General features: G+C 43.8%; 1 protein-coding gene across 1 annotated transcript in view; it reads left to right on the top strand.

The window, feature by feature from the left end:
- The window catches only part of Lamc2 (laminin subunit gamma 2), a 59,189-nt gene that overhangs the window by 8,711 nt on the left and 27,826 nt on the right, over window positions 1-22,652 (top strand). The window contains exons 2-5 of the mRNA XM_051185978.1: window positions 8,949-9,137; window positions 17,092-17,227; window positions 20,129-20,227; window positions 22,282-22,418. Coding sequence (XP_051041935.1) covers window positions 8,949-9,137; window positions 17,092-17,227; window positions 20,129-20,227; window positions 22,282-22,418 — 561 coding nt within the window. The remainder of the gene's footprint in view (window positions 1-8,948; window positions 9,138-17,091; window positions 17,228-20,128; window positions 20,228-22,281; window positions 22,419-22,652) is intronic.

The raw sequence follows: 22,652 nt of genomic DNA, 5'->3' as shown, positions 1-22,652 counted from the left end.
ACTGAGAGGACTGAGGTTAGGGCAGGGGTAGACCTCACTGTCTAGGCTCAGTCCTTATTCAATACATACATACATACATATATACATGCATACATATATGATATATAGATAGATACATACATACATGATAAACAGATACATACTTACATATATACATGCATGTATAACAGATATATACATATATATACATACATGATAGATATATACACATATACATACACACATAATAGATAGATACATATTTATATATACACATACATACATGATAGATAGATAGATAGATAGATAGATAGATAGATTCATTTGGGGTATTATGTGAAATTAGGCTGAAAAGAAATAGGATAAGAGAGCTGGAGAGATGGCTCAGTGGTTAAGAGCACTGGCTGCTCTTCCAGAGGACTCAGGTTCAATTCCTAGCACCCACATGGCGGCTCATAACAGCTGCTTATAACTAGTTCCACGGGATCTGATACCCTTGCACAGACATACATGCAGGCAAAATACCAATGCACTTAAAATAAAAATAAATCATTTTTTAAAAAAAGACATAGGATGAGATCATGTTCATCCTTACAGGCAGTGTGAAGGAATTCCAATGTATAAACTTAGAAGCAAATAATGGCACTAGAGAGCTTTAAACAGAGAGGAGCAGAGGAAATGTATATTCTGGCAAGGTTTTCTGGCTGCTGAGTGAGTGGAGGGAAGAGAGACAAGCTTCATGGAGTCCGGTCAGAGGGCTGTGTCAGTTCTGATTTGCTCAGAGTTGGATCTAGAATGTCCATAGTGGAGACAGACGTGGGTGGACTTGAGCTGTTTGGAGGGTTAAACTCTAGGGTAGAGCAGACTGGTGGCAGCTGAGGAAGTTGTCTCTGAGGCTGTGAGGTTGGCTTCCAGCCATCTGACTTGAAGCATGAGGTTTTGTTGTAATTTGTTTGCTTATTTGTTGTTTTGAGACAGGGTATCACATGGTAGCCCAGGTTGGCTCCTTAAACTCTAGGTCCACCAGCCTGAGCCTGTCAAGTATGGGCATTCTAGGAGTCTGCCACCATGCTTGGCTTATGAGTTCATTGTTAAGTGGGTTTTGTTCAAAGATATAACCAGCTGGAGAAGTGGAGTGGATGGCTGAAGTTGGGGATGAGATTTGGAACAGAGAACTGTGTTGGACACCTACAGTTATAAAAACCCTTGTCTTGAATGGGATGGTCAAGAAAGAGTTACGGAGGGAGGAGTCCACATGGCTCAGGACTGCATTTTGAAGAACCAATATTTGGGGTTGGGGAAAGGTAGGATTCAAAAAGGTTCGGATGTGGAGATCAAGTGCCAGTGTGACAGCATTCCTGGGGTTGAGGAAAGCAGGGGGAGGATTTGGTGTCTCACAAAGAGAACCCAGAAGGCAGCAGAGGAGGCAGAAGGCAGACCCTTTCCCTAAATAAGGAAGACAACTCAGTGTCAAGCTTAAATGTTCCTACTTGGATCCAGTCACGGGAGATTACTGTAACTTAGGCAGAACTGTACCCAGCAGCTGAAATGGCAGCGGGAGCAGCTAGGCTTGCATTGGCCAGCACATGCTGTCAGGTTCAAACTTGTGGCTTGGATGCCTAGCTCCTGATGTAGTACTGCTTCCGTGGCAGGGTGCCCCATCGGGGCCTGCTGAGCTCATGCCCCCCGCCTGCTACACTTCCCTGCCTCTCCTGCACACAGCCCTTGGCTTGATGCCCACCAGTGGCTCCAGTTCCACAGGCCAGGGAGAGATGGTAAGCCCGGGAAAAAGATAGCTCCTCCCATGTTAGAGGCAACCTGCCTGAAAGTTCCAGGCCTTCCTTTAATTGAAAATATCTTCCTCTCTGGAGTCTTTGCTCATCTCACTGTGGGTGTTTTTGTGCTGAAACATTAGCTGTTTTTTTTTTTCAATGAACGCCGTACAGAAACAACAACAGGTGTGTATTGTATTGTGAATTTCTGTGCAACCTAGGGTTCATTGTGTGCACACTGGTAAACACTGCTTGGCTGAGCTATCCCCAGCCCTACATTTTGGGAAATGTCAAAGTGCATTCCTGAATTTCTGGAAGAATTCTGAGGCTTAGGCTTTTGTTTGGCTCTTCTTTTTTACCCTATTTGCTCATTTGTGTGTGTGTGTGTATGTGTGTGTGTGTGTGTGTTATGTATATGTGTGGCTGTGCACATGCCATGGTGAGCACGTAGAGAGGTCAGAGGACAATTTGTAGGAAGTGTTTTTCTCTTTCCACCATGTGAATTCTGTGAAGTGAACTCAGGTCTTCAGGTTTGGCAGCAAGCTCCCTTACCCACTGAGCCATCCCCACCCTGAATGGCTTTTCCTAGAGTCAGACTGCCTTTATTATATCTCTCCCTCCTCTTTCTTCTGCATCCTTTTCTGCTCGCTTCCTTCTCTCTGTTCATCCATTCATCCATCTATCCCATCTGTCTTAGCAACAATGGTGCCAAGCACTGGACCAGGTACCATTGGAAAAGAGAAATTCTGGAGATGAATGGGTATGGCTCACAGATATAATGTTGTGGATGGAAGTGGTGAGCTCTATGATCATGAAAGGATGGACAATCACTTCCAGCATTCAGAGAGAAGTCATTGCAGGTTTGAGCAGGGAAGTGCATAGTCTGATATATGTTTTCTAGACTGCCCTGCCAGTTTTGTGGACATGGCAAACCCAAAGACCTGAGGTAGCAAAAAGTTTAGGCTTCCAGATTCATGCAGATTCATGTTGAGGCCCAGGGAAGATGGAAAGAGAGTTAAAGGAGGGGCTGACATGGGCCAGATATACAAGGTTTTCAAAGGAGTTTCCATATTTTTATTTTGTTGTTGCCTTTAAGGCACTAACAAGCTTAAAGTTCATCCACTGTCCCGAGGTGAAAATTAAATTGCCCTGTTGAAAAGCTGGGTGTACAGGTGATTTGTTTTTGTGGGGTTTTGTTGTTGTTTGTTTGTCTGGGACAGATTCTACCATGTAGAGGAGGCTCACCTCTAACTCACGGCATGCTCCTGCTTCAGCCCCCTGATTATCGGAATTACAGGCATGCACCTCCACACCTGGCTCAGAGCTCACTTTTAAGTATAGCACAATAGATGGGCTCTTTGTAACACTGATGATCACAGGTATGCCAAGTCATCACCATTTCTGATAGGTGCTTTTTCCAAAAGGTGTTATTTTCTTATGGGAAGTTTAAAGAGTACTGACTGGACAAACCTGGGCCCCACTGGTGATATTCCGCAGCCTTGCTGCAAGTGCAGCCCTAGGAAACATTTTCAGTTTCCTTTCATTCTCCTAAATCTACAGCTTGGAAACAGCCTTTGCCCCTTGGCTTCCTGTCCTAACTTGTCAGAAGCCATGTTTAGTGAGGGGTGGGAGTGCTGGGAACAGCCAAGAGGGATTCCACATTGTTTAAAGAGGGTTTCCAGTTCCTTTGATCTGTTCTCCTGATGAGTGTGGGTGGTAGTAGGTGGACCAGCCCGTGTCTGGCTGCCTGGCGGTCTCCTAAGAGGCACCTCGAGGGTCAGCGACCCAGCTATTGTGGTTATCACTATATAATGCACACTGAGGCAGCACATAGCACCGTCAGACACAAGTGCCACCCACGCTTTGCCAGACTTACAGAAATATGTGAAAACCTTTGTAAAATGATTCCGGTTCTGGAGTGTTTATTTAAGGCTGAAGGTGAACTTGATGAATTGCATTCCTTTATCTGTGGGGAGAACCTGGCGGGCTGTCAAGAGCTGGAGTGAGGGGGACAGAGAGGCAGGTGAAATTTGAAGAGGTGTTTCTGGCTTGCAAAGAGTGTGGTGTGAATGAATACGCAAAGAAATACCGACTGGGGTGTAACAACAGCGACAGTTCAGTTCCGAGTCCCATTTCCAGGGTTCACGTGCTCTTTTTTATTTTCTGGGTTTTGTTTTCCTCATTAGTTTTTGTTTCTGTGTGTATGTGTGTGGGCCTACACATGCCATGCATGGCCCATGCATGCAAGTCAGAGGACAAATTTATGGGAGTCATTTCTCTCCTTCTATAAGGTAAGTTCTAAGGATTGAATTTGGATTGGCTTAATGGCAAAGTGTCTTTACCTGCTGAGCCATTTTGCCAACTCTGATTTTCTGTTTTATGATGCAGTGTTTCATATCTTTATCTGTCTGTCTATTTATCTGTCTATCAGTATGTATGTATGCATGCATGCATATATATTTAAATTGTGTGTATGTGTACGCACACACATGTGTATACTTAAATGCATGTAGAGATCAGAGGACAATATTGTTCCTTGGGAGCTGTTTTGTGAGACAATCTCTCATTAGCTAAAGGCTCACTGATTAAGCTAGACTGGCTGACCAGAAAGCCCCATGGACCAGCTTTGTCTCCCCAGTGCTGGGGTTACAAGCATGTGACAGAACACCCATAATTTTAATGTGGGTTCTAGGGATCAAAATCAGGTCCTCATGCTGTGTGACAAGCACTTTACTGACTGAGCCTGAAATGATATCTTAATGCCAACTCTGAGACCCAGGCCTGCTCATAGGGAAACTGGAAAACATGTGTAATGTGATAAGTGTTTAACAGATATATACAAATCATATATGGATTCAGCATCATCTTTGGAAAAATATAATGTTGGTAGCTCTCTTATGAAATCTTGCTGGCTCATGAAGTATTGGTGTCCAAGAGTCCACTTTAGTCTCCCTGTTGGAAAATTGGCATTTATTAAATCAACGAAATAAAGCCAAGTACAGTGGCTCACAGTTGTAATTCCAGCACTAAGCAAAGCTGAGATGGAAGAATTGCCATAGCCAAGGCTGCAGTAAATTCTAGGCCAGCCTGGGACACACACACACACACACACACACACACACACACACACACACGCACGCACGCACGCACGCACGCACGCGTATACACATACCCATGCACCCACGCAGGATAAATGAAGTAAGTGTGCATTTCCTTGGCTAAGAACACAGAGGGGAAAGAAAAGCCAGGAAACTACACTCTGTCAGTGTGTTGGGCATGGTGGCGTGCACCTGAAATCCCAGCACTCAGGAGGCTGAGGCAGGAGGATCTCAACTTGGAAACAAGCCTGGCTACACAGTGAGCTCCATTTCTAAACAAAAAATGATAAAATCTACCAAAGAGGTACTTTGGAAAGAAAGGATTTACTGGAAAGGCTAAAAGAAAATCTATAGTCTGCAATAAAGTGATAGGAAATAATTTGTTATGTTTTAATGTTTGTGGTAATTTGCTAGAAAGCCATTGTACCCAGTAAATGGGCAGAGAACATAAGCCAGGCAAGTATTAATTTAAGAAAAAAAAAAAGGGAACAGTAACTAGCATATAGCATTTTTCAACCCTCCCAGCCCTGCTCTGTTCTCCATCCTACTTTTACATTTATATATATCTCCTGGTTTATGTTTCTCCTTAATGAATATCCCTATCCTGATGAGTTCTCTCTGTGTTACTGATTTATCCTGATCATCTGTCACTCTCTCATGTAAGGTCTTCCAGGGCTGGGACATATGCTGGTTTTGTTTGCTGCTGGATCCTGGATCCTGGAATGGCCTGGCGTTGGGTGGGTCTGTCCCACAGGGGTACACTTGTTATGAGAACCACAAAGATATGTATATCAGTTTATTAAAGGATGCTATGGGGAAAACAGGCTCACAGATACAGGAAAAGGTATAACCAGTTGCAAAGTCCTTCCATTCTGCCCAAGGGAGCTGGGAACTGGCCACACACTGCTTCATGCCCTCTGACCCAATCTCCACAACCCGAGAGAGAGCATGACCTCTATCTCTCCCCTTTTAAGAGATCAAGTCCACAGACAAGAAGTCACGCCTTAAGGCTGGCACCCCAAAGCTATTGGTGGAATGAATCCCACAACAGCCTGGCACATATTAGATGCTCACTGTGTATTTGTTCAGAGTGGATGAATGAAGGGACATTGGTAAACAGCGTGCTGCTGTCTCAGGGGATGTCCAAGACTCTTGCCTTAACTTGCACGGTCATCATTGCATGTGTGTCAGGGCCTCCAGATAAAAGCTAGCTGGTATATTTATATTGTTTGAAGCTGGGTCAAAGTTTGGAAGAACCGTAACAAATTTGAAAAATAAAAGTGAAAAGAAATTTCCAGACATAAAATCAAACATGTCTAAACATAAGGGAAGGAAAAATATAATAATAAAGACATCTTTTAGAATCCCCTCTTATTTCAGAGTCTATTATGGGCTTGCATTTAGGTCTTGCATTAGGCCAAGCACTCCCATTGATCGTCTCCGCTCCCCAAGTGTAGCAATCATGGGTATGAACCACCACATTCAGCAATGTTTCCTAAAATTCAAAAGAGCATCCATTTATTGGTTTGTTCACAAATACTGAACAGCTGCTGTGTGGTACCCCAGGGCTTCCTGTTGGAAATAAGCAAAAAACAGTACTTTACCCTTCACACAGTTTTGTATCATAAAGAATACTTTTAAAAAATTTTTTTGGCGAATGGTTAAAATTCAATAGATTTCCTACACAAAGCCAAACCTTTCTACTTTTTTTTTTTTTTTTTTTGAAAAGTATGAATGGAAGCCTTGACTACCCTAGCCCTTCCCCCTGGCTGGATGCTGGCTGCTGTCCTCTGAAGCTGAATGCTACTTCCCCTTCGGTCGCTGGCACAGTCTGTCTACCTGTTAGCCTATGTTTAGCCTTGAGGGGGGTGCTTTGGAGCCACCAGTGAGCTCATGATGCTAGTTGGTAAGAAACAACCCCAGAATGAAAGAGATTCATACACACACTGGATTTTGTTCATTTTATTAAACCCAGTTGCAAGAATATCCTAGAATTTAAAATATGAGAGTTTTGTTTGTTTTGTTTTGTTGTCTTCTCCCAGGTAGGAGAGTGAGTAATCATTGGTTTTAGGGGTAACAGTCTAAGGAGAAAATTTGGAGGAAACCATGGTTCAAGTACACACCAATGGCAGGAAGAATAATTGTATGCAAAAGAAACAGGATGAATTTTCCTTTCGTTGTCTGTGTGTGAGTGCTTGAAGCCTCAGCGCTGTATCAGTACAGTTCGATGTAACCCTAACCAGGCCAGGTAACTCAGACTCCTGCAGGCAAGGCTACTAGGAGTATCTTCACCAAATTCTTAGGCAATGCAGCCCCTCAAGTCATCAGGTGAAGTGTGTCGGTGGGATGTGGTGAAGAACCCTATCATCCCAACACTTGGGAGATGGGAGCAGTAGGGTCATGAGTGCAAGGTCATTTTCAGCTCAGATTGAGTTCCAGGCCACCATGTCTCAAAAACAAACTACAGTCTTCTCTGAATTAGAAAAGCAGAGTGAAGTGTGTGGTTGCTTGGAGACTGCTCCTAAGAGACCTGGGGCAGGGAGGGCGCTGGTTCATTGGATGGCACAGTGGAAGGAAGGCCTTACAGGAACGGCTGCCTGGTGTGCATAACACATGTGATAGGCGTGCCCATTCCTCGGTAGAAATTTCACAGTATGACAGCTGTGTAGCACATCTGCTGGAGATTTTAAAAATCAGTTTCACCAGCATTAGTTGGGAAAGACCCAGCTTGGCAATGGTTCTGTGGGAAAAACAGAAAACAAACACCCCCAGCAGTTTTAATTGGGAACAAATTCAGTATGCCATAAACTTAATGAAATGTTAGTTTGGTCCTCGGAATGAAAGTGTCTAATATCAGGGCAGGATTGTGCTGTGAGCTAAGCTGTTCAGGCCTTTAAGTACCATAGTGAATTTTTGTTTTTTTTAAATAAGGAAATTGAAAAGTGAGGTTTGGGCCAGGCATGGTAGCACATACCTTTAATCCTATCTCTTAGGAGGACCTGAGTTGAAGGTCTACTGAAAAAGTTCATTCTCATTCATTTATTTAACAGATTTAGTTTACACACTGTTCTTTTTTTGTTTGTTTGTTTTTGTTTTTTGATTTTTGATTTGTTCAAGACAGTGTTTCTCTGTAGCTCTGACTATCCTGGCTTTCAGAGGGATACAAGGATGAAAAGGAACTAGTCCAGTATAGCCAGACTTTCTTTGGATCGCCAACTCCCAAATAATGATACAGAGGTTTTTTTTTTTTTTTTTGTTTGGTTTTTTTTTTTTTTTTTTTTTTTTTTTCATTATGAAATCTTGGCCTTAGCTTAGGCTTGTTCCCACTAGCTCTTAAAACTTAGATTAACCCATTTATATTAATCTATATTCTATCACATGGCATTACCTCTCCTCAGTATGGCACATCTGACTTCTTCCGCATCTGGCTGGCAAATCCTCCACCTCAGATTCTTTCCTAGAATTCTTATCTCTGCTCGGAAGTCCCACCTATTCTCTCCTGCCTAGCTATTGGCCATTTCGCTCTTTATTAAACCTATCAGAAGGTGCCTTAGACAGATGAGGAAAGACATAAGCACGACATCACACTGTGTACAAAAAGATTGCCCCAACAGGGCAGATGGCCAAATCAGCCGCCCAGTCTTGATGTTGTTGAGGGACAAATGTTGTATATCTTCAGTGGCGGACATCATGAGCTGCTAGAAAGTTGAATGAGAGTTAATGACTGGCAGTTCTCTTTTAGCTCATTGACTTGATTCTGTTGGTTTACATAGCGATCAAAATGAATTCTCTGCAGATATTTAAACCATGAACTTTCATATAAAAACATCACCTAAGCTTTTTGGCATCTCCTATGTAATTGAACAATTTGGTGACCCTGAATTCATGTTTCCCAGACAATGATCACCCCAGCACTATGTAATTTCTATTTCCTTTCGGTGAAACAACAGTCCTCATTATCCTCCAATGACCCATGTCACTCTCTTTCCACTGAGTAGTTAAGCCAGCCTGTAGTAGTCCCTGCATAATTATAACTGCCTGGGAGAATATCCTGACGTTTTTGTTTGTTTCTGACACTCTCTCTCCCCCTCTTCCCTAGTCTGTGATTGCAATGGGAAATCTGGACAGTGTATCTTTGATCAGGAGCTCCATCGACAGACTGGCAATGGGTTCCGCTGCCTCAACTGCAATGACAACACAGCCGGGGCTCACTGCGAGAGATGCAGGGAGGGGTTTTACCGGCATCGAGAAAGAGACCGCTGCCTACCCTGCAACTGCCACCCAAAAGGTGGGTGTGAAGGAGAGGGAGGAGAAGAGGGAAGGACAGAGAGAAGGAAGGGAAAGTGGGAGGAGTGGGAGCAAGCCAGTCAAGAGGGAGATGTTACACTGGGTCCCTCCAGACACTGGTGGTCTCGGCAATTTCTGCCTGCCTGCAAGAAAATGTTCCTGTAACATCGCGGGTAATGGGAGGAGCAGGTCCCCAGTGCCAGCTACTCTGAGTTCTAGTGTGGAGAGTCACATGCTTTGTTTTCAGTACTGAGAATTTAGCGCAGAGCCTTGTACGTGCTGGGCAGTGTTCTATTGCTGAGCTATACGCCCTTTAAATGTTTGTAATTTTGAGATAAGCCCTGCGTTGCCTAGGCTGGCCTCTCATTCTTGATCTTCCTGCTCAAGGAGTAGCTGGAATTACAGATAAAAGCTACCACACCTGAGAGTCGGGTTGCTAATTTTTCTGTGACCTAGGGACAAAGGAAGCTCGGTCTCTTTCAGTGACAGTTCTTCACATCTACCATTGCTTTGACCAGGCTGTTAGGAAGAGTGGCTAGCTGGGTGTGGTGGCATCTGCCTGTAATCCTAGCCCTTGGGATGTAGAAGCAGGAAGGCCAGGGGTTCATGGTCAACCTCAGACACACAGGGAGTTGCTAAGGCTACAAGAGATCCTGTGTCCAAAACTAAAAGGAAGAAACAGATGGAGTGTAAGGACCTGTTTATGTGGCTGTGCGAGGTGCTAACAACAGAAAACTACAGAGAAAGACTTGAGCTGCTAAAGGTGCTGTTTGCTGGAGTAACCACCAGATAGGAAGCTCCTAACTGGGGGAGGGGAGTTCACCGAGGAGCTACGTATTATTGGTTTTATTTTTACTTATTTGTTTATATTGTTATAGTTGGCTTTTTTGTGTCCCTCCCGTGCTACAGTCCCAAACTGAAGGTGTCTGTTGTGCACAGAGATGCCCACATTGGACTGTGTTCATGGGTATACAGACAGTGCATACATATCAGTAAATGCATCAGGGGAAGGAGGAGCCTATAAGCATGCTGAGGTTTTTATCAGTACCTCATTTCCAGGCATTTGATGCTTATCCTTGCTGGAAAGTGTTTAGGACCATAACATGATGCAGTCTTGGTGTGGTTCTACCTCAGTGTATCTTTGTGGAACCAATTCACAGCCACTGCTGCAGCTGGAAGTCTGACATTGAGCAGGTTTTGGGACAGCCAAGATGAGTTGTTAGTGGAGTGTGTCAGGAACTCTCTAGGAAACTGAAATACCTGGGATGATGTAGATCTGGGTCAGTCTCAGGTTCACCTGGGTTTGCTGTTCCTGTGTAGTCGGAATCCAATCTGTTTAGTTATGTGTTTAGTTAAGCCAACACCCTGAACCTCTGAAATTTCTCAGTTCTCACCATGAACCAAAGAAAAAACAAGAGAAAAGTTATTTTATTTTAATGGGTGTTTGAGATTCTTGGGGAGCCAAGATCCCCATAAAACATGCAGCTTCACTGTATGAACGAGGAGGTGAGTGGTCCTCACAAAGTGGTCAGTGAGGGTGTAATCAGGCCCATTGGGCTCTTCTGCAAAGCCTGGGTAAGAATCCAAGGTTCTAATTCCAGAGGAGAGACAAGGAATAATGTGCTTTCTCCTATCTATGGTTCCCACTCATCCAGATTCAGAAAGCATAGCCCTTTCTCCAGAGGCACTGAGACTTCTTAGGAGCCTGGTGGAAGGTGGAGCCTGGTGGGGGTGGAGCCTGTGAAAGGAGGCGCCTGGTGAGAGATGGAGCCTGGTAGGGTTTGGGGTCTTGTGGGGGTGGAGCCTGGTGGGAGGTAGTGAAGACACACGGTGGTTGATACCTGGCGTGGTGCTTTTTGTGCAGTGATTAATTAACCTTTACAGACAACCATATGAACAGGGTTTCCATCTCAGAAATGAGGGTAAAATGAACAGGAAGGTGCCTGTGCAACATTGCAGAGCTAAGGAGCAGAGCAAGGATTTTAGCCTGGGTTTGCTCACACAGTAGTGGATAGTGGTGGGTTTGGGAGCCAGACTACCCGAGTTGGGATCTTGCCTGTGAGGCTTTCTCTGAGTCATTCAGGACATATGGCTCTAGCATATAGCAATCAGGGCTCTAGCATTCCCATTAGAGAAAAGGTGATCTGAGTATTTGCATCACCTTATAGTGCAAGAATAATTAAGCTCGTAATAGACATGTTAGTTTAGCCAATAATAGGTATTCTTATGAAGATGGAGGTTGAGGTCCCAATCTCCTGGAACACTGGCCTTTTAAAAAATTATATCCTACCCAAGTGTGACTGCACAAACTTGTAATCCCAAGCACTTGGGAGGGAGAAGCAAGAAGACCAAGAGTTCAAGACTAGTCTCAGCTACATAGCAAGTTCAAGCCTCACTTGGGCTACATGAAACTGTCTCAGAAAAGATAAATCATAAAATAATATTCAGGTGTCAGTGGTGGTGGCACACACCTTTAATCCCAGCACTTGGGAGGCAAAGGCAAGCAAACCTCTGTATGTTCAAAGCCAGACTAGTCTACAGAGAGAGTTCTAGGACATCCAGGGCTACACAGAAAATCTTGTCTTAAAAAAAAACCAACCAAACAAACAAAAAGCAGAAACAAAATCCTGGCACAACAAAGCCTTGTAGTGACCATATATGACCTAAAATGATTTGTTAACGTTTTACTTATTATTAACTTTAGTGTTGAATATCTGAGAGTATCTTTTTAGCTTCTTTCCTTCTTTCCTTTTTTTTTTTTTTTTTTTTTTTGTTTTGTTTTTGTTTTGTTTTGTTATTTTGGTTCTTATTTTTTTGAGACAGGGTTTCTCTTTATAGCCCTGGCTATGGCTGTCCTGGAACTCACTTTGTAGACCAGGCTGGCCTGAAACTCACAGAGATCCACCTGCCTCTGCCTCCTGAGTGCTGGAATTGTAGGCTTGTGCCACCACTGACTGGCCTGAAAAGTAGCTTTTAACAGTGGGAAAGTTGACCTAGAAAGTTAATAAGTAGCCTGAAAACTCCTGGCAAGGTACTGGGAGAGGTACAAATGTAACCCAGGTCTTCTGTCCCCAGAGCAGGTTCTTCCTGTCCCCTCCATATGAATGGAAAAAAAAATCAGAATGCTGAGTTTATATTCAAGGCATCCAGGTGCCCCCAGAAAACCTGGATTTCCTAAGGGCTGACTAATGCTTAATACTTTCCAAAACATTTTTCATAGCCTGGCCGGCTGTGCATGTCACACACCCACATTCCTGGAGGAGAGAGGAAACAAAAGCTTTAGGTCCAGCTGCCTAGGCTGAGGGACACATGGGTGAGAGAGACTTTTCCTCCACTTGTTCTTAACTGCACCTGAGCTTGAAACATCACTAAGCCAGATTTGAGGCGGGAGTATTGAGATTGAACCTAGAGCCCAGTGCATGCTGGGCAAGTGCCCTGACACTGAACTATATCCCAATTATCTCTTCAGATTGTTTTCCTTTGAGGCAGGGTCTCATTAAGCTGCCCAGACTGTCCTTCAATTTGTTCTGTAACCCTGCAGGCCTTGGGATTGCAATCCTCCTGCCTCAGCCTCCCAAGTAGGCTGAATTACGGCTCCACATTAAAGTTAATTCCCTGTGTGATGTCACAGTCTCCCAGTAGACCACAAGGTCATTTCCACTTTCAAGTAATTACTTGAAAGAATTTGTAATGGCAGTGAAATTGCTATTTCAAATGAAAGAAAAAAAAAAAAAAAAAGAAAGTGTCTTGAAAAAAGACATGTGGCAAAACACTGATTAATAGAAAAGGGTTATTTTAAGTTATAAGGGCTAGCTGGGAACATGCCTAAGCTAAAGGCCAAGCTTAATAATAAGTATCAATGCCATTATTTGGGGGCTGGCAGTCTGAAAAAAAAAGTTCAAGAAGAAAGACTGACTACAATTTCCCACACAAGAAGGGTCTCTCACTGAACAGGAGCTCTCAGGTTCAGCTAGCTAAGCAGCCAACTTGTTCCCGAGCATCACCTGTGAACAGAGTAAGTTCAAAGGCAGTCTGTGTGCATAATGAGACCTTGTCCCAAAGTAAAACAGTATGAAGAGGGCTTGAACTATAGCTCCGCCCCCTGAACACTGAAATTAGAGTCAGGTGCTGAAGACTCAGCACATGAGTGCCTTGTCCACTGGTATCTCCCCAGCCTGCGGTGAGCTTAGTTAGGTGATGACTTCGTGGTCCCAGCAACAGTGCGTAGTGGCCATCACTTCTTTTGGGTCATAAGTCTAAGCCCTGCTAGCCTTTCACAGATACTTTAAAATGCATTGTGTGTCTGCTTTTTCCTCTCATGACACCTAAGTTCTTGAGGCATATGGGCATCAGTATCGTTGGCTTTTTCTTTTCCTTCACTACTTTTTTACATAACTATGATAGTGTATTACGCTGATTAGCATATTTCAGTTCTTTAAAGCATCTTTAAATGTACATTTACATGCATGTATGCATGTGTGTTCAATACTGAGGCTTGAACCCAGAGCCTTGCACATGCTGAGCAAGTTCTCTATGATTGAGCTATATTTCCAGTGCACATGTACACATGCACACATACGCTCACACACAAGTGCACATGTGTGCATGTGTGTGTACTCACTATATATGTGTATGTGGGGAAGAAGGGAAGGAGGAGGGAGATTCACATGAAAGCTATGTTGGCTTAATTTTAGGTATTAACCACACCCCCTGCACCCTCAGATACACATAGAGGCCATCTACCTGAGCCCTAAGAACACTCTCTGAAACACAAACCTGAAGGCTGGTCTTCATCTTTAAAGACAGTTGTTCACAATCCCTGAGCCCAGCTCCTAATGTAGGTTCAGGGCAGGTGTTTTCATTCCAGCAAGGCACTTTTAAATCCCGATGCTGTTGTTTTAGACGTTTTAGAATGTGAGTTAAATTAGTCATGTTTACATTTGGAGACATCAAACAGCCCCATGCCAACTTTGGAGGCCTGAAGGATGCTGCCTCAGGGGTAAATTACTAGTATAGTGTTAACACTATAATAGTCTATTAGTGTAGTGTTAACTACATTTTTAAGCACCTACTATATGTGAGACACTGGATTACACACCTTTTACATATTAGCTCCTAGTCTTAGAGAAGCCCCTCAAGGTATATATTTCATTTGCACTTGAAAGAAATTGAATGTAAGCAGTTTTCCCAGAGACATGCAGCTAGAAGTGTCTGGTATTTGACTTAGGATCTGTTGAACTCAAACTAGGGATGTTTTCTTGTCTTCCAGCTTCCTCTAGACAAGTGGTTCTCCACTTTCCTAATGCTGGGACCCTTTAACACAGTTCCTAATGTTCTGGTGACTCCCAATCATAAAATTATTTTCATTGACACCTCATAACTGTAATTTTGCTACTGTTTGGAATCATAAACTAAATATTTGATATTACAGTCAGTGGGTTACAACCCACAGATTGAGAACCCGTGCTCTATAGTGATATTCTGCAGGTCAGGTCCTATGAAGATAGGGTCTCTTGAGCTAATAGCAATATTGCTACAAGAGTTTCAAAAAATGTTTGGAAACATCGGCACTGAGAAATTGAACAGGGCTGGGGGTGTAAACCAGTGGTAGAACACTGGCTTCATATGCAACATCTTCATTCCATCCCCAGTAGACAAGAAACCCGACGATTACTATCATCATGAAGCAAGCTTCTGGCCTATGGAATGTATGATGTCACAATCCCCGAAAGCCAACTCAAAATATTTACTTTCATAGTTAATTCCTCTTAGAAGAATATGCTAGAGAATAAAATTTGGGCCAAGCCAAAACAGAGTTGTCATTGCTACCTTGAAGGTGGGTTAAAGGAAGTCCGTGAATGCCTGAATAAAGAATAACATATTTATTTGGGGAGCACTCACACAATGGTAAATAACTATCACAGTCTTCTGTCCCTGAAGGCACAGCATCTGCCATGCAGGATGACCTGACCACAACCCAAGAGAGCTTGAATGAGCCCCTCCTCTTTCTTATAAGGTGTCATGTCGGCACAACAAAGTCACACCCTAAGGCCATACCTCGAGGCTATTGGTGGAACAAGATGCCACTATACTACCTTATGATAATAATAATTTCCTTAAAGGGAAAGGAAGAGCTCTTAATTATTTTACCTTTATTCATTTATGGGGTGAGAGGAGGCACATGCCACAGTGAACATGTGGAAGTCAGAGGACAACTTGGAGAAGTCTGTTCTCTTCTCTTACATGGGTTGCAGGGATTGAACTCAGGTCATCAGACTTGGTGGCAAGCACTTTTATCCATGGAACCATCTTGCCAGCACAAGAACAATCATTTCTGAGAAATGACTGCAGAGTTTTCTGAAGTTGAAATCATAATTAACATTAATTTGAACAGGAAAATACATTTTGGGTTTATCAAATCATCTGTGTCCACCAACAGAAAGAAAATGTGGTATATACACACAGTGGAGTTTTATTCAGCATGGAGGAAGATGGACTTAGATTATTTACAGGAAAATAGGTGGAAAGACAGAAGGGCAAATATTGTTTTCTCTCATATGTGGAACCTAGGTTATATGTGTGTGTGTGTGTATGTAATGTATATGTATATATACATACATATATACATGTGTATGATATGAAAATAAAAGGAGGACTATTTGGGAGGAGGAAGCAGGCAGTGAAAGGGAAGGGTGGGAGAGTGTAATGTGGAGATAATATGGTCAAATCATGCTACTCCTGAGAGTCATTTTGAGCTGGAGATGTAGCTCAGTTGGTAGCCTAGAGTGCATGAAGTCCTAGGTTCAATCCCCAGCACTGCCTAACTGGTGTGGTGGTACACAACTGTAACCCTAGCACTTGGGAGGTGCAGGAGGATCTTGTGTCCAAGGCCATCCTTGGCTACATACAGAATTGTAAGCAAGCCTTATATACATGAGATACTAGCTCAAAAAAAATGTCTTCATTAAATCCGTTAATGCATATAATGAATACACACTGAAAGCAAAACGAACAAGACGACTGCTCTAAGACAGTGACTAGGCCACCAGGGGATGTTACGTAAGTGAAGTTTTCTGGTGGAAATATTCTTGGTTAAAGGACTTTTTCATGTGTGTTTAAGAAAGCAACCCAAACAAACAAACAAAAAAATCATGCCACCAGGGCTGGGGAGACAGCTCAGTCAGTAAATTCCTGCCAGGGCCTGTTTGGTCCTTAGAACCCATGTTTTAAAGCAATTGAGAAGGGTGGCACACACTTGCAACCATGGTGCCTGGGAAGCAGAGGCAGGTGGATCCTGAACAGCCTGGTCTACTTGCTGAGTTCCAGACCAGCTAAAGATCCTACTTTTCCCGGGGTGGGGGTGGGAGTGGCAAATGCCCGAGGAAACACAGCTGGCTATTGCCCTCTGGTCTCCATGTGCATGCTCATATTCACATAAACACACAAGTATTGGCCCCTAAAGGACCAGGTTGTTAGATACAAGGGAGAAAGTTACTCCTAATATGCCAATATGCTCATTCATTGATTTTTCTCCTTGAGTTTTGAACTCACTATGTAGAGCAGGCTGACTGAACTCACAGTCATTCTACTGCAGCCCTCAGAGTGCAGGGATATTAGGCATGTATTACCTATTGATGGGATCTTTTAGAAAGAAGAGGAGAAGAACAGGAAAAGAAAGGCACTGTGTGTTCCCCAATGTCCAGCCAGAGCAAATATGTAAACAAACAATGTTTTTGTGAATCATTCCCTTCTTTCTGTGAAGCAGACATCCTCAGCTGTCAAAATGTCCCCTATGCAGAAGAGTACTAAACGTCGTGGACTCCTTGTTAAGTGATGTGAGTGGTGCACATCACTTAGTGTGTGCTGAGCTCCCACAAGGAGGTGAGTCATTTTTTTAATGCCTTACAAGTATTTACTTTTTTCTTCTCTCTTTCTCCCCATTTTGTGGGTTACAGGTTCTCTCAGTACTGCATGTGACAACTCTGGACAGTGCAGGTGTAAGCCAGGTGTGACAGGACCCAGGTGTGATCGATGTCAGCCAGGCTTCCATATGCTCACTGATGCCGGGTGTACACAAGACCAGAGACAACTGTAAGCATCTGCCCTAGTTTAACAACTCGGGGAGGAAAGGGTTTATTTTATGTTTCATGTCTAAGTGACAGTCCACTGTTGAGGGAAGTCAGGGCACAGATGGCTACTTAGATTCAGCAATAATCTTTCAATACCAACAAATGGCCAGTGAGCCACTGGCCAAGGACCTATCGGGATTTAGTTAGCATGCCAAATATATTACCAAATCAAACTTGATTTGCCCATCACACAGTATGACCATCATTGGAAAGACAAGTTTTACAAAAGGGTTTGCTCCAGAGGTGGGTTTGGAGATATTTAGGGGCTGAGGTGTGGGGACAGATGATTGGAGGTTAGGAAGTAGTCAGTGGTCTGAAGGTTTGTCAAGTATTACCCTCACAACCTACTCTGAGGGACTGTCCCCTGCACTGTTAATATGTGACACATTATTTCACTTTTGCAGTAGAGGAACTGTCCTGGTAAGGAAGATACATTTAGTGAATAACTTCAGTACTAGCCTCTCTCATATATATTGTATATTTATCTTTCTTCAGTCTCTTCTCTCTCTTCTTCCTTCTCCCCTCTCTCTGTTTTTGTTTTGTGTGGGTCGTTGTTGTTGTTCACTTTATTGTTGTTTTTGTTTTGAGACAGTGTCTTGATGTATAGCTCAGGCTGGTCTCAAATGATCCCCTGTCTCAGCCTCCCCAGAGCCGGGGTTGTAGGTATGAGTCCTAACACTCAGTTTAGAACATTCCTATTTCTTCCTGTCTGTCTGGTTTGGCCTTCATTGTGAGGGCCCTGATTCGGGGGGCATGGTTCTGTTTGAGTCATGAAATCCTATTTTGGGTTCAGTGTGAATGACAAGAAGAGCAAGCTCCTGGCCAGCTGTTTCCAGAAGTGGGAGACATTAATTCCATCTCCTCATACAGCCCATCAGATTGCAGCCTTCAAACCTGGTGGACATCAGGCCGTGGAAAGGGAAAAGATGCTGATTTTATATAATACCATATAGCTACAAAATTCTCTAGACTCGGGATAAAATTTATATGAAAATAGGCCAGGCCTGACAGCATCACTTCCCACTCACACCCATTTACAGTTCCCTGCCCAGATAGGCACATCCTCCTGGCCTTACCGGCTACCGCTGATTTTCTTTCCTCTGGACCTGTGCATATGTTGCTCTCTTCTAGCCTTGTCTGGCCCCTTTAGACCAGTTTCTCAATGCTCTCCTGGCTCCCACACTCCAGCCACAGCCCCTGCTTAAAGGAACCAGTGTGTGTGGCCCCCATCCCCTTTCCTGCAAAGCCATGAAGCACTTCAAGGGTATCCCTGGCACCCCATCATCTCCAGAGCCCTCCCTTACTTTCCTCACCCTACACGTTACTTTGCTATCGGTATTTGTTCTTCTTACTGGAGTGAGAGTCCGCTTTGTTCTGTTCTTTGCTGGGTTCAGTGCCTGGAACTGGGAAGGAGGAAGAGACACTGGGGGCGTTTCAGCATGGTTGGAGCTGCCGTTATACATCACGGCTTTTGTTGCTCCTGTGTCTGCCATGCTTTGCAACCTCAAGAGCCAGGGCTGGTTCCTATTCCTCATCCAACCCCTGGTTCTTAGTGCAGTAGGCTGAGAATGTGTTTGTCAGTTGATCTGGCTAAGTATCACGGAAGAAGCCCAGCCACAGAGGAGGGTTCTGGATGTGAGCCTTATTAGATCTAGCATTGATTGGATGGGGGTTGTGAAGGTGAAGGACTCAAGCAGGTTTCAGGTTGATGGGGTCACAGGACAGGATAGTCAGAGGGGAACATTGTTCACTCTTTCTCCATTATTGAGGGGGTTGAGCAGGGTTTGGGTAGTAGGGAAGAGCTAACAACTTTGGTTTTATGCTGATGAGGGAGATATGTTTATGCATGTGGGCCAAAACGAGTGATGGAAACAGGGACATGACACAGGATCAAACCACAGACAGCACTGACGTCTCCAGTAAGAGTCTCACTACTAAGGAACATAAAAGCCAGAAAAATCCACAGTTCCACTCCTAGATATACATTCGCTGTAAGTGAAAATGTATAAAATGCTCAAAACCTTGTATGAGGAAAGTCACAGGGACATTATTCATTATAGCTAAGAATTGGGAGCAAATCAGTTATCTATCAGCTAATGAGGAGATAAGTAAATTGTGGTAAATTCATACAGTGGGATTTTATTCGGCCATCAGAAGAATATATACTCCATGATATGACATGGGCAGACCTTGAGAACATATATGTGAAATAAGTCAGTCACAAATGGACACATATGGTGTGATTTCAATAATAGGAAATATCCAAAATAGGCAAATGTGAAGGGACAGAAAGTACATTAGCAGGGATGGGACTAAAGGGAGAGAATGGCATGGCTCGTTAGGAGCCTGAAAATGTTTGTGATTTGGTTTTTACAGTGATGATTGTAAAACTCTGAGAACTGATTACAAACGTGGGTGAATCCCATGGCATGTGGATTGTATCTCAGTAGAGACCTTACCCAAAGGAAGAACCTGAACATACTTCAATGGCGAGTAGATGGACTCCGCCGTCCTAAAAGACATTGTTGAATTAAATTATATAATGTATTAAATTTAGTTATATAGATATAAATTATAAATTAAAGAAATTATAAACTCTGGTCAATGAAACTAAACAGTTTCATGAGAACTTGGCTTGCATTCTGGCACATTCTTCTCATTCTGGGTAGCTGGCAAAGGGTTCATCACTGGTCGATGCCCCACTGGCTTAGATACACAAGTTGCTCAGCATAGACGTGCTTGCTAAGCGAAGCCTCCCTGAAGACGGGCATGGCCATGAGATGCAGCTGCTCGGAGCAGCTGACTGTAGCTAACAGTGAAGTGTTAGAAACTGGTTCCTAACTTCCTTTCTCTTTTTTTCCAGAGATTCCACATGTGACTGTGACCCAGCTGGCATCTCTGGACCCTGTGATTCTGGCCGCTGTGTGTGCAAACCAGCTGTCACTGGAGAACGCTGTGATAGGTCTGTGTGAACTATGTCTCTGGAAGCTTCAGGGAGAGTGAGTGCCCTGGCACCTGGCATAAGAATTAATTCAGATTCTAAACAAATGTTGAGAACTTCTTATGCCCTGTGCTCAAAAGCTGAGCTTAAAAAACAAAAACAAAAAGCAAACAAACAAACAAAACATACAACTCCTGGAACTCATTTCGATCCTTTTTTTTTTTTTTTTTTTTTTTTTTTTTTGCTTTGGATCCAGAGGCAGAGGGCCCCAGAGAGTCCCCTAGCCAGCTGGCTGTGATTCCCAGGTGCTTGGATGCAAAGTGGTATGCAATAATGAGATCACATGACTGGAGTGGGTCTTGGGAAATGCCTGGCCTAATTAAACAAGTTGAGGAAAATCCTTGTAACAGGGACTGTGGCAGGGTATGGCCATATATAACCATCATGTACTGAAAAGGAACCGCCCCAGGGATGGGATGGTGGCTACATGCCTGCACATGAACTGAGGCACCGCGTTAGAGCCCTTTGGGCCTGAGCCATGCTGGGGCAGGTGGAGCAGTGAGGAGCCATTCGCCCTCAGTTGCTGCCTCAGGACATCCCTTAAGTACAAACTGTGCTCAGGCTGCACTCTGCTCTCCCTGGCTGTGAGCGGAGGGTCTGTGAGGGTGGCCTCTCAGCCCGCTCCCTCAATTCCTTAAAAGAAAGCAAGCTTCTTTCCTGGCGCCCTGCCAAACGCTTCTACCTGGGCGGAGGAAGTGCCAAGTGCATTCCTAGTTTGTGTTTTCAGGGGGTTCTTTGCTATTGAAGAGAGAGTTAGACATAAGTAGCCTGAGTGTTAAGAAAGCATTCACCTTTTGAAAGCCTTTGTGTGTGTGTGTGTGGAGGGGGATGGGAGGCTCACAGGAAAGATGGTTCCTCAGTTAAGAGTGATTGCTGCTCTTCCAGAAGGTCACAGTTAGAAGCCCAGCATCCATGGCCAGAGTTACTCATAGGATCCAGTGCCCTCTTTCTGTCCCAGGCACCTACACACATGTGGCACACATTCACACAGATACACACACACACACACACACACACACACACACACACACACACACACGATTTTTTAAAGAAAGCATTTTGCAGCAGGGTTGGGGAGGCAGAGGCAAGTTGAGACAGTTTTGCTCTGTAACAGAGGCTGACCTAGAGTTCTTTATGAAGCCAGGCTCCCCTTGAGGTCGTGGCAATCTTCCTGCCTCATCCTCCCAAATGCTAGGACTATACCACTTCCTGCTTGAAGGGCTTTTTATTATTCTTTTGTTTTTCCTGTTTTGAGACAGGGTTTAGAACTTGCTACAAAAGCAGAGGGTGACTTCCTGCCTCTATTTCCCAACCACTGGGTTTATAGACATATGCTGCTAAACCTGTCTTTGAAAGCCTTTTTAATTCTAAAATGTGAAACAAATAGCAGGCTACATAAAGCAACAATTGCCATCACAATTAGTAGATCTCTGCAAAAAAAAAAAAAAAAAAAAAAAAAAAAAAAAAAAGAAAAGAAAGAAAGGGGAAAAAAATGCTATCCCAAATGGCACTAGTAGTCTGTGGGAGTGACCACTGTTGGTGGGCTATGATGAACAGGACATGGTGCTAATAAATACTCAAAGATTTGGGGGATTGGGGCATCTGAATATGTGCTAAGGTAAGGGACTTGCCTTTCGGGTCCCCACTTTGCCCCCATAAAACCCCTGCTCCAGGGCAGATCTGCCCTGTACACTCCTATCACATCTGTCCCTGAACCTTCCACCACCCTCCATCCATCACCAAGGATGTATCATTGATCAAGTCCAGATTACCAAGGCTCCAATGAAGGCAGAAAACATGTGTGTGTGTGTGTGTGTGTGTATGTGTGTGTGTGTGTAGAGGTCATTGCCTCTGATGGTCTGGAGTAGAGGTGGTATGTAAACCTTGCCATCTTACCCACTCAAGGAATTAATAGTGCCAAATGGGAAAGTACGAAGAGGCTGAATCAGCATGGTCATCTCTGTGACATAAGAAATAAATGCAGCACGGTCATGATGTCTACAATTCTGTTGCAGGTGCCGACCAGGTTACTATCATCTGGACAGAGCAAACCCTGAGGGCTGTACCCAGTGTTTCTGCTATGGGCACTCAGCCAGCTGCCACAGCTCTGCAGACTTCAGTGTCCACAAGATCACCTCAACTTTCTACCAGGGTAAAGTATCTCAAATATACATACGTACATACATACATACATACAGTGGTTTCCCTACTCATTATCTAGTCATCATTAGCAATTCTCTTATTTTGTTAAGACAGACTGTACTTCAGATTGGCCTTGAACTCCACATGTAGCAGAGGGCAACCTTGAACTTCTGATCTTCTACCTCCCAGGTCCTGGAATTATAAAACTGTGCCAACATACTCAGTTCAATTCTGTGCCTGGGAC

The sequence above is a fragment of the Phodopus roborovskii genome, unplaced genomic scaffold, assembly GCF_943737965.1.
Source record: "Phodopus roborovskii unplaced genomic scaffold, PHOROB, whole genome shotgun sequence".
Taxonomy (NCBI): Eukaryota; Metazoa; Chordata; class Mammalia; order Rodentia; family Cricetidae; genus Phodopus; species Phodopus roborovskii.
This window is presented reverse-complemented; position numbering and strand designations above follow the sequence as displayed.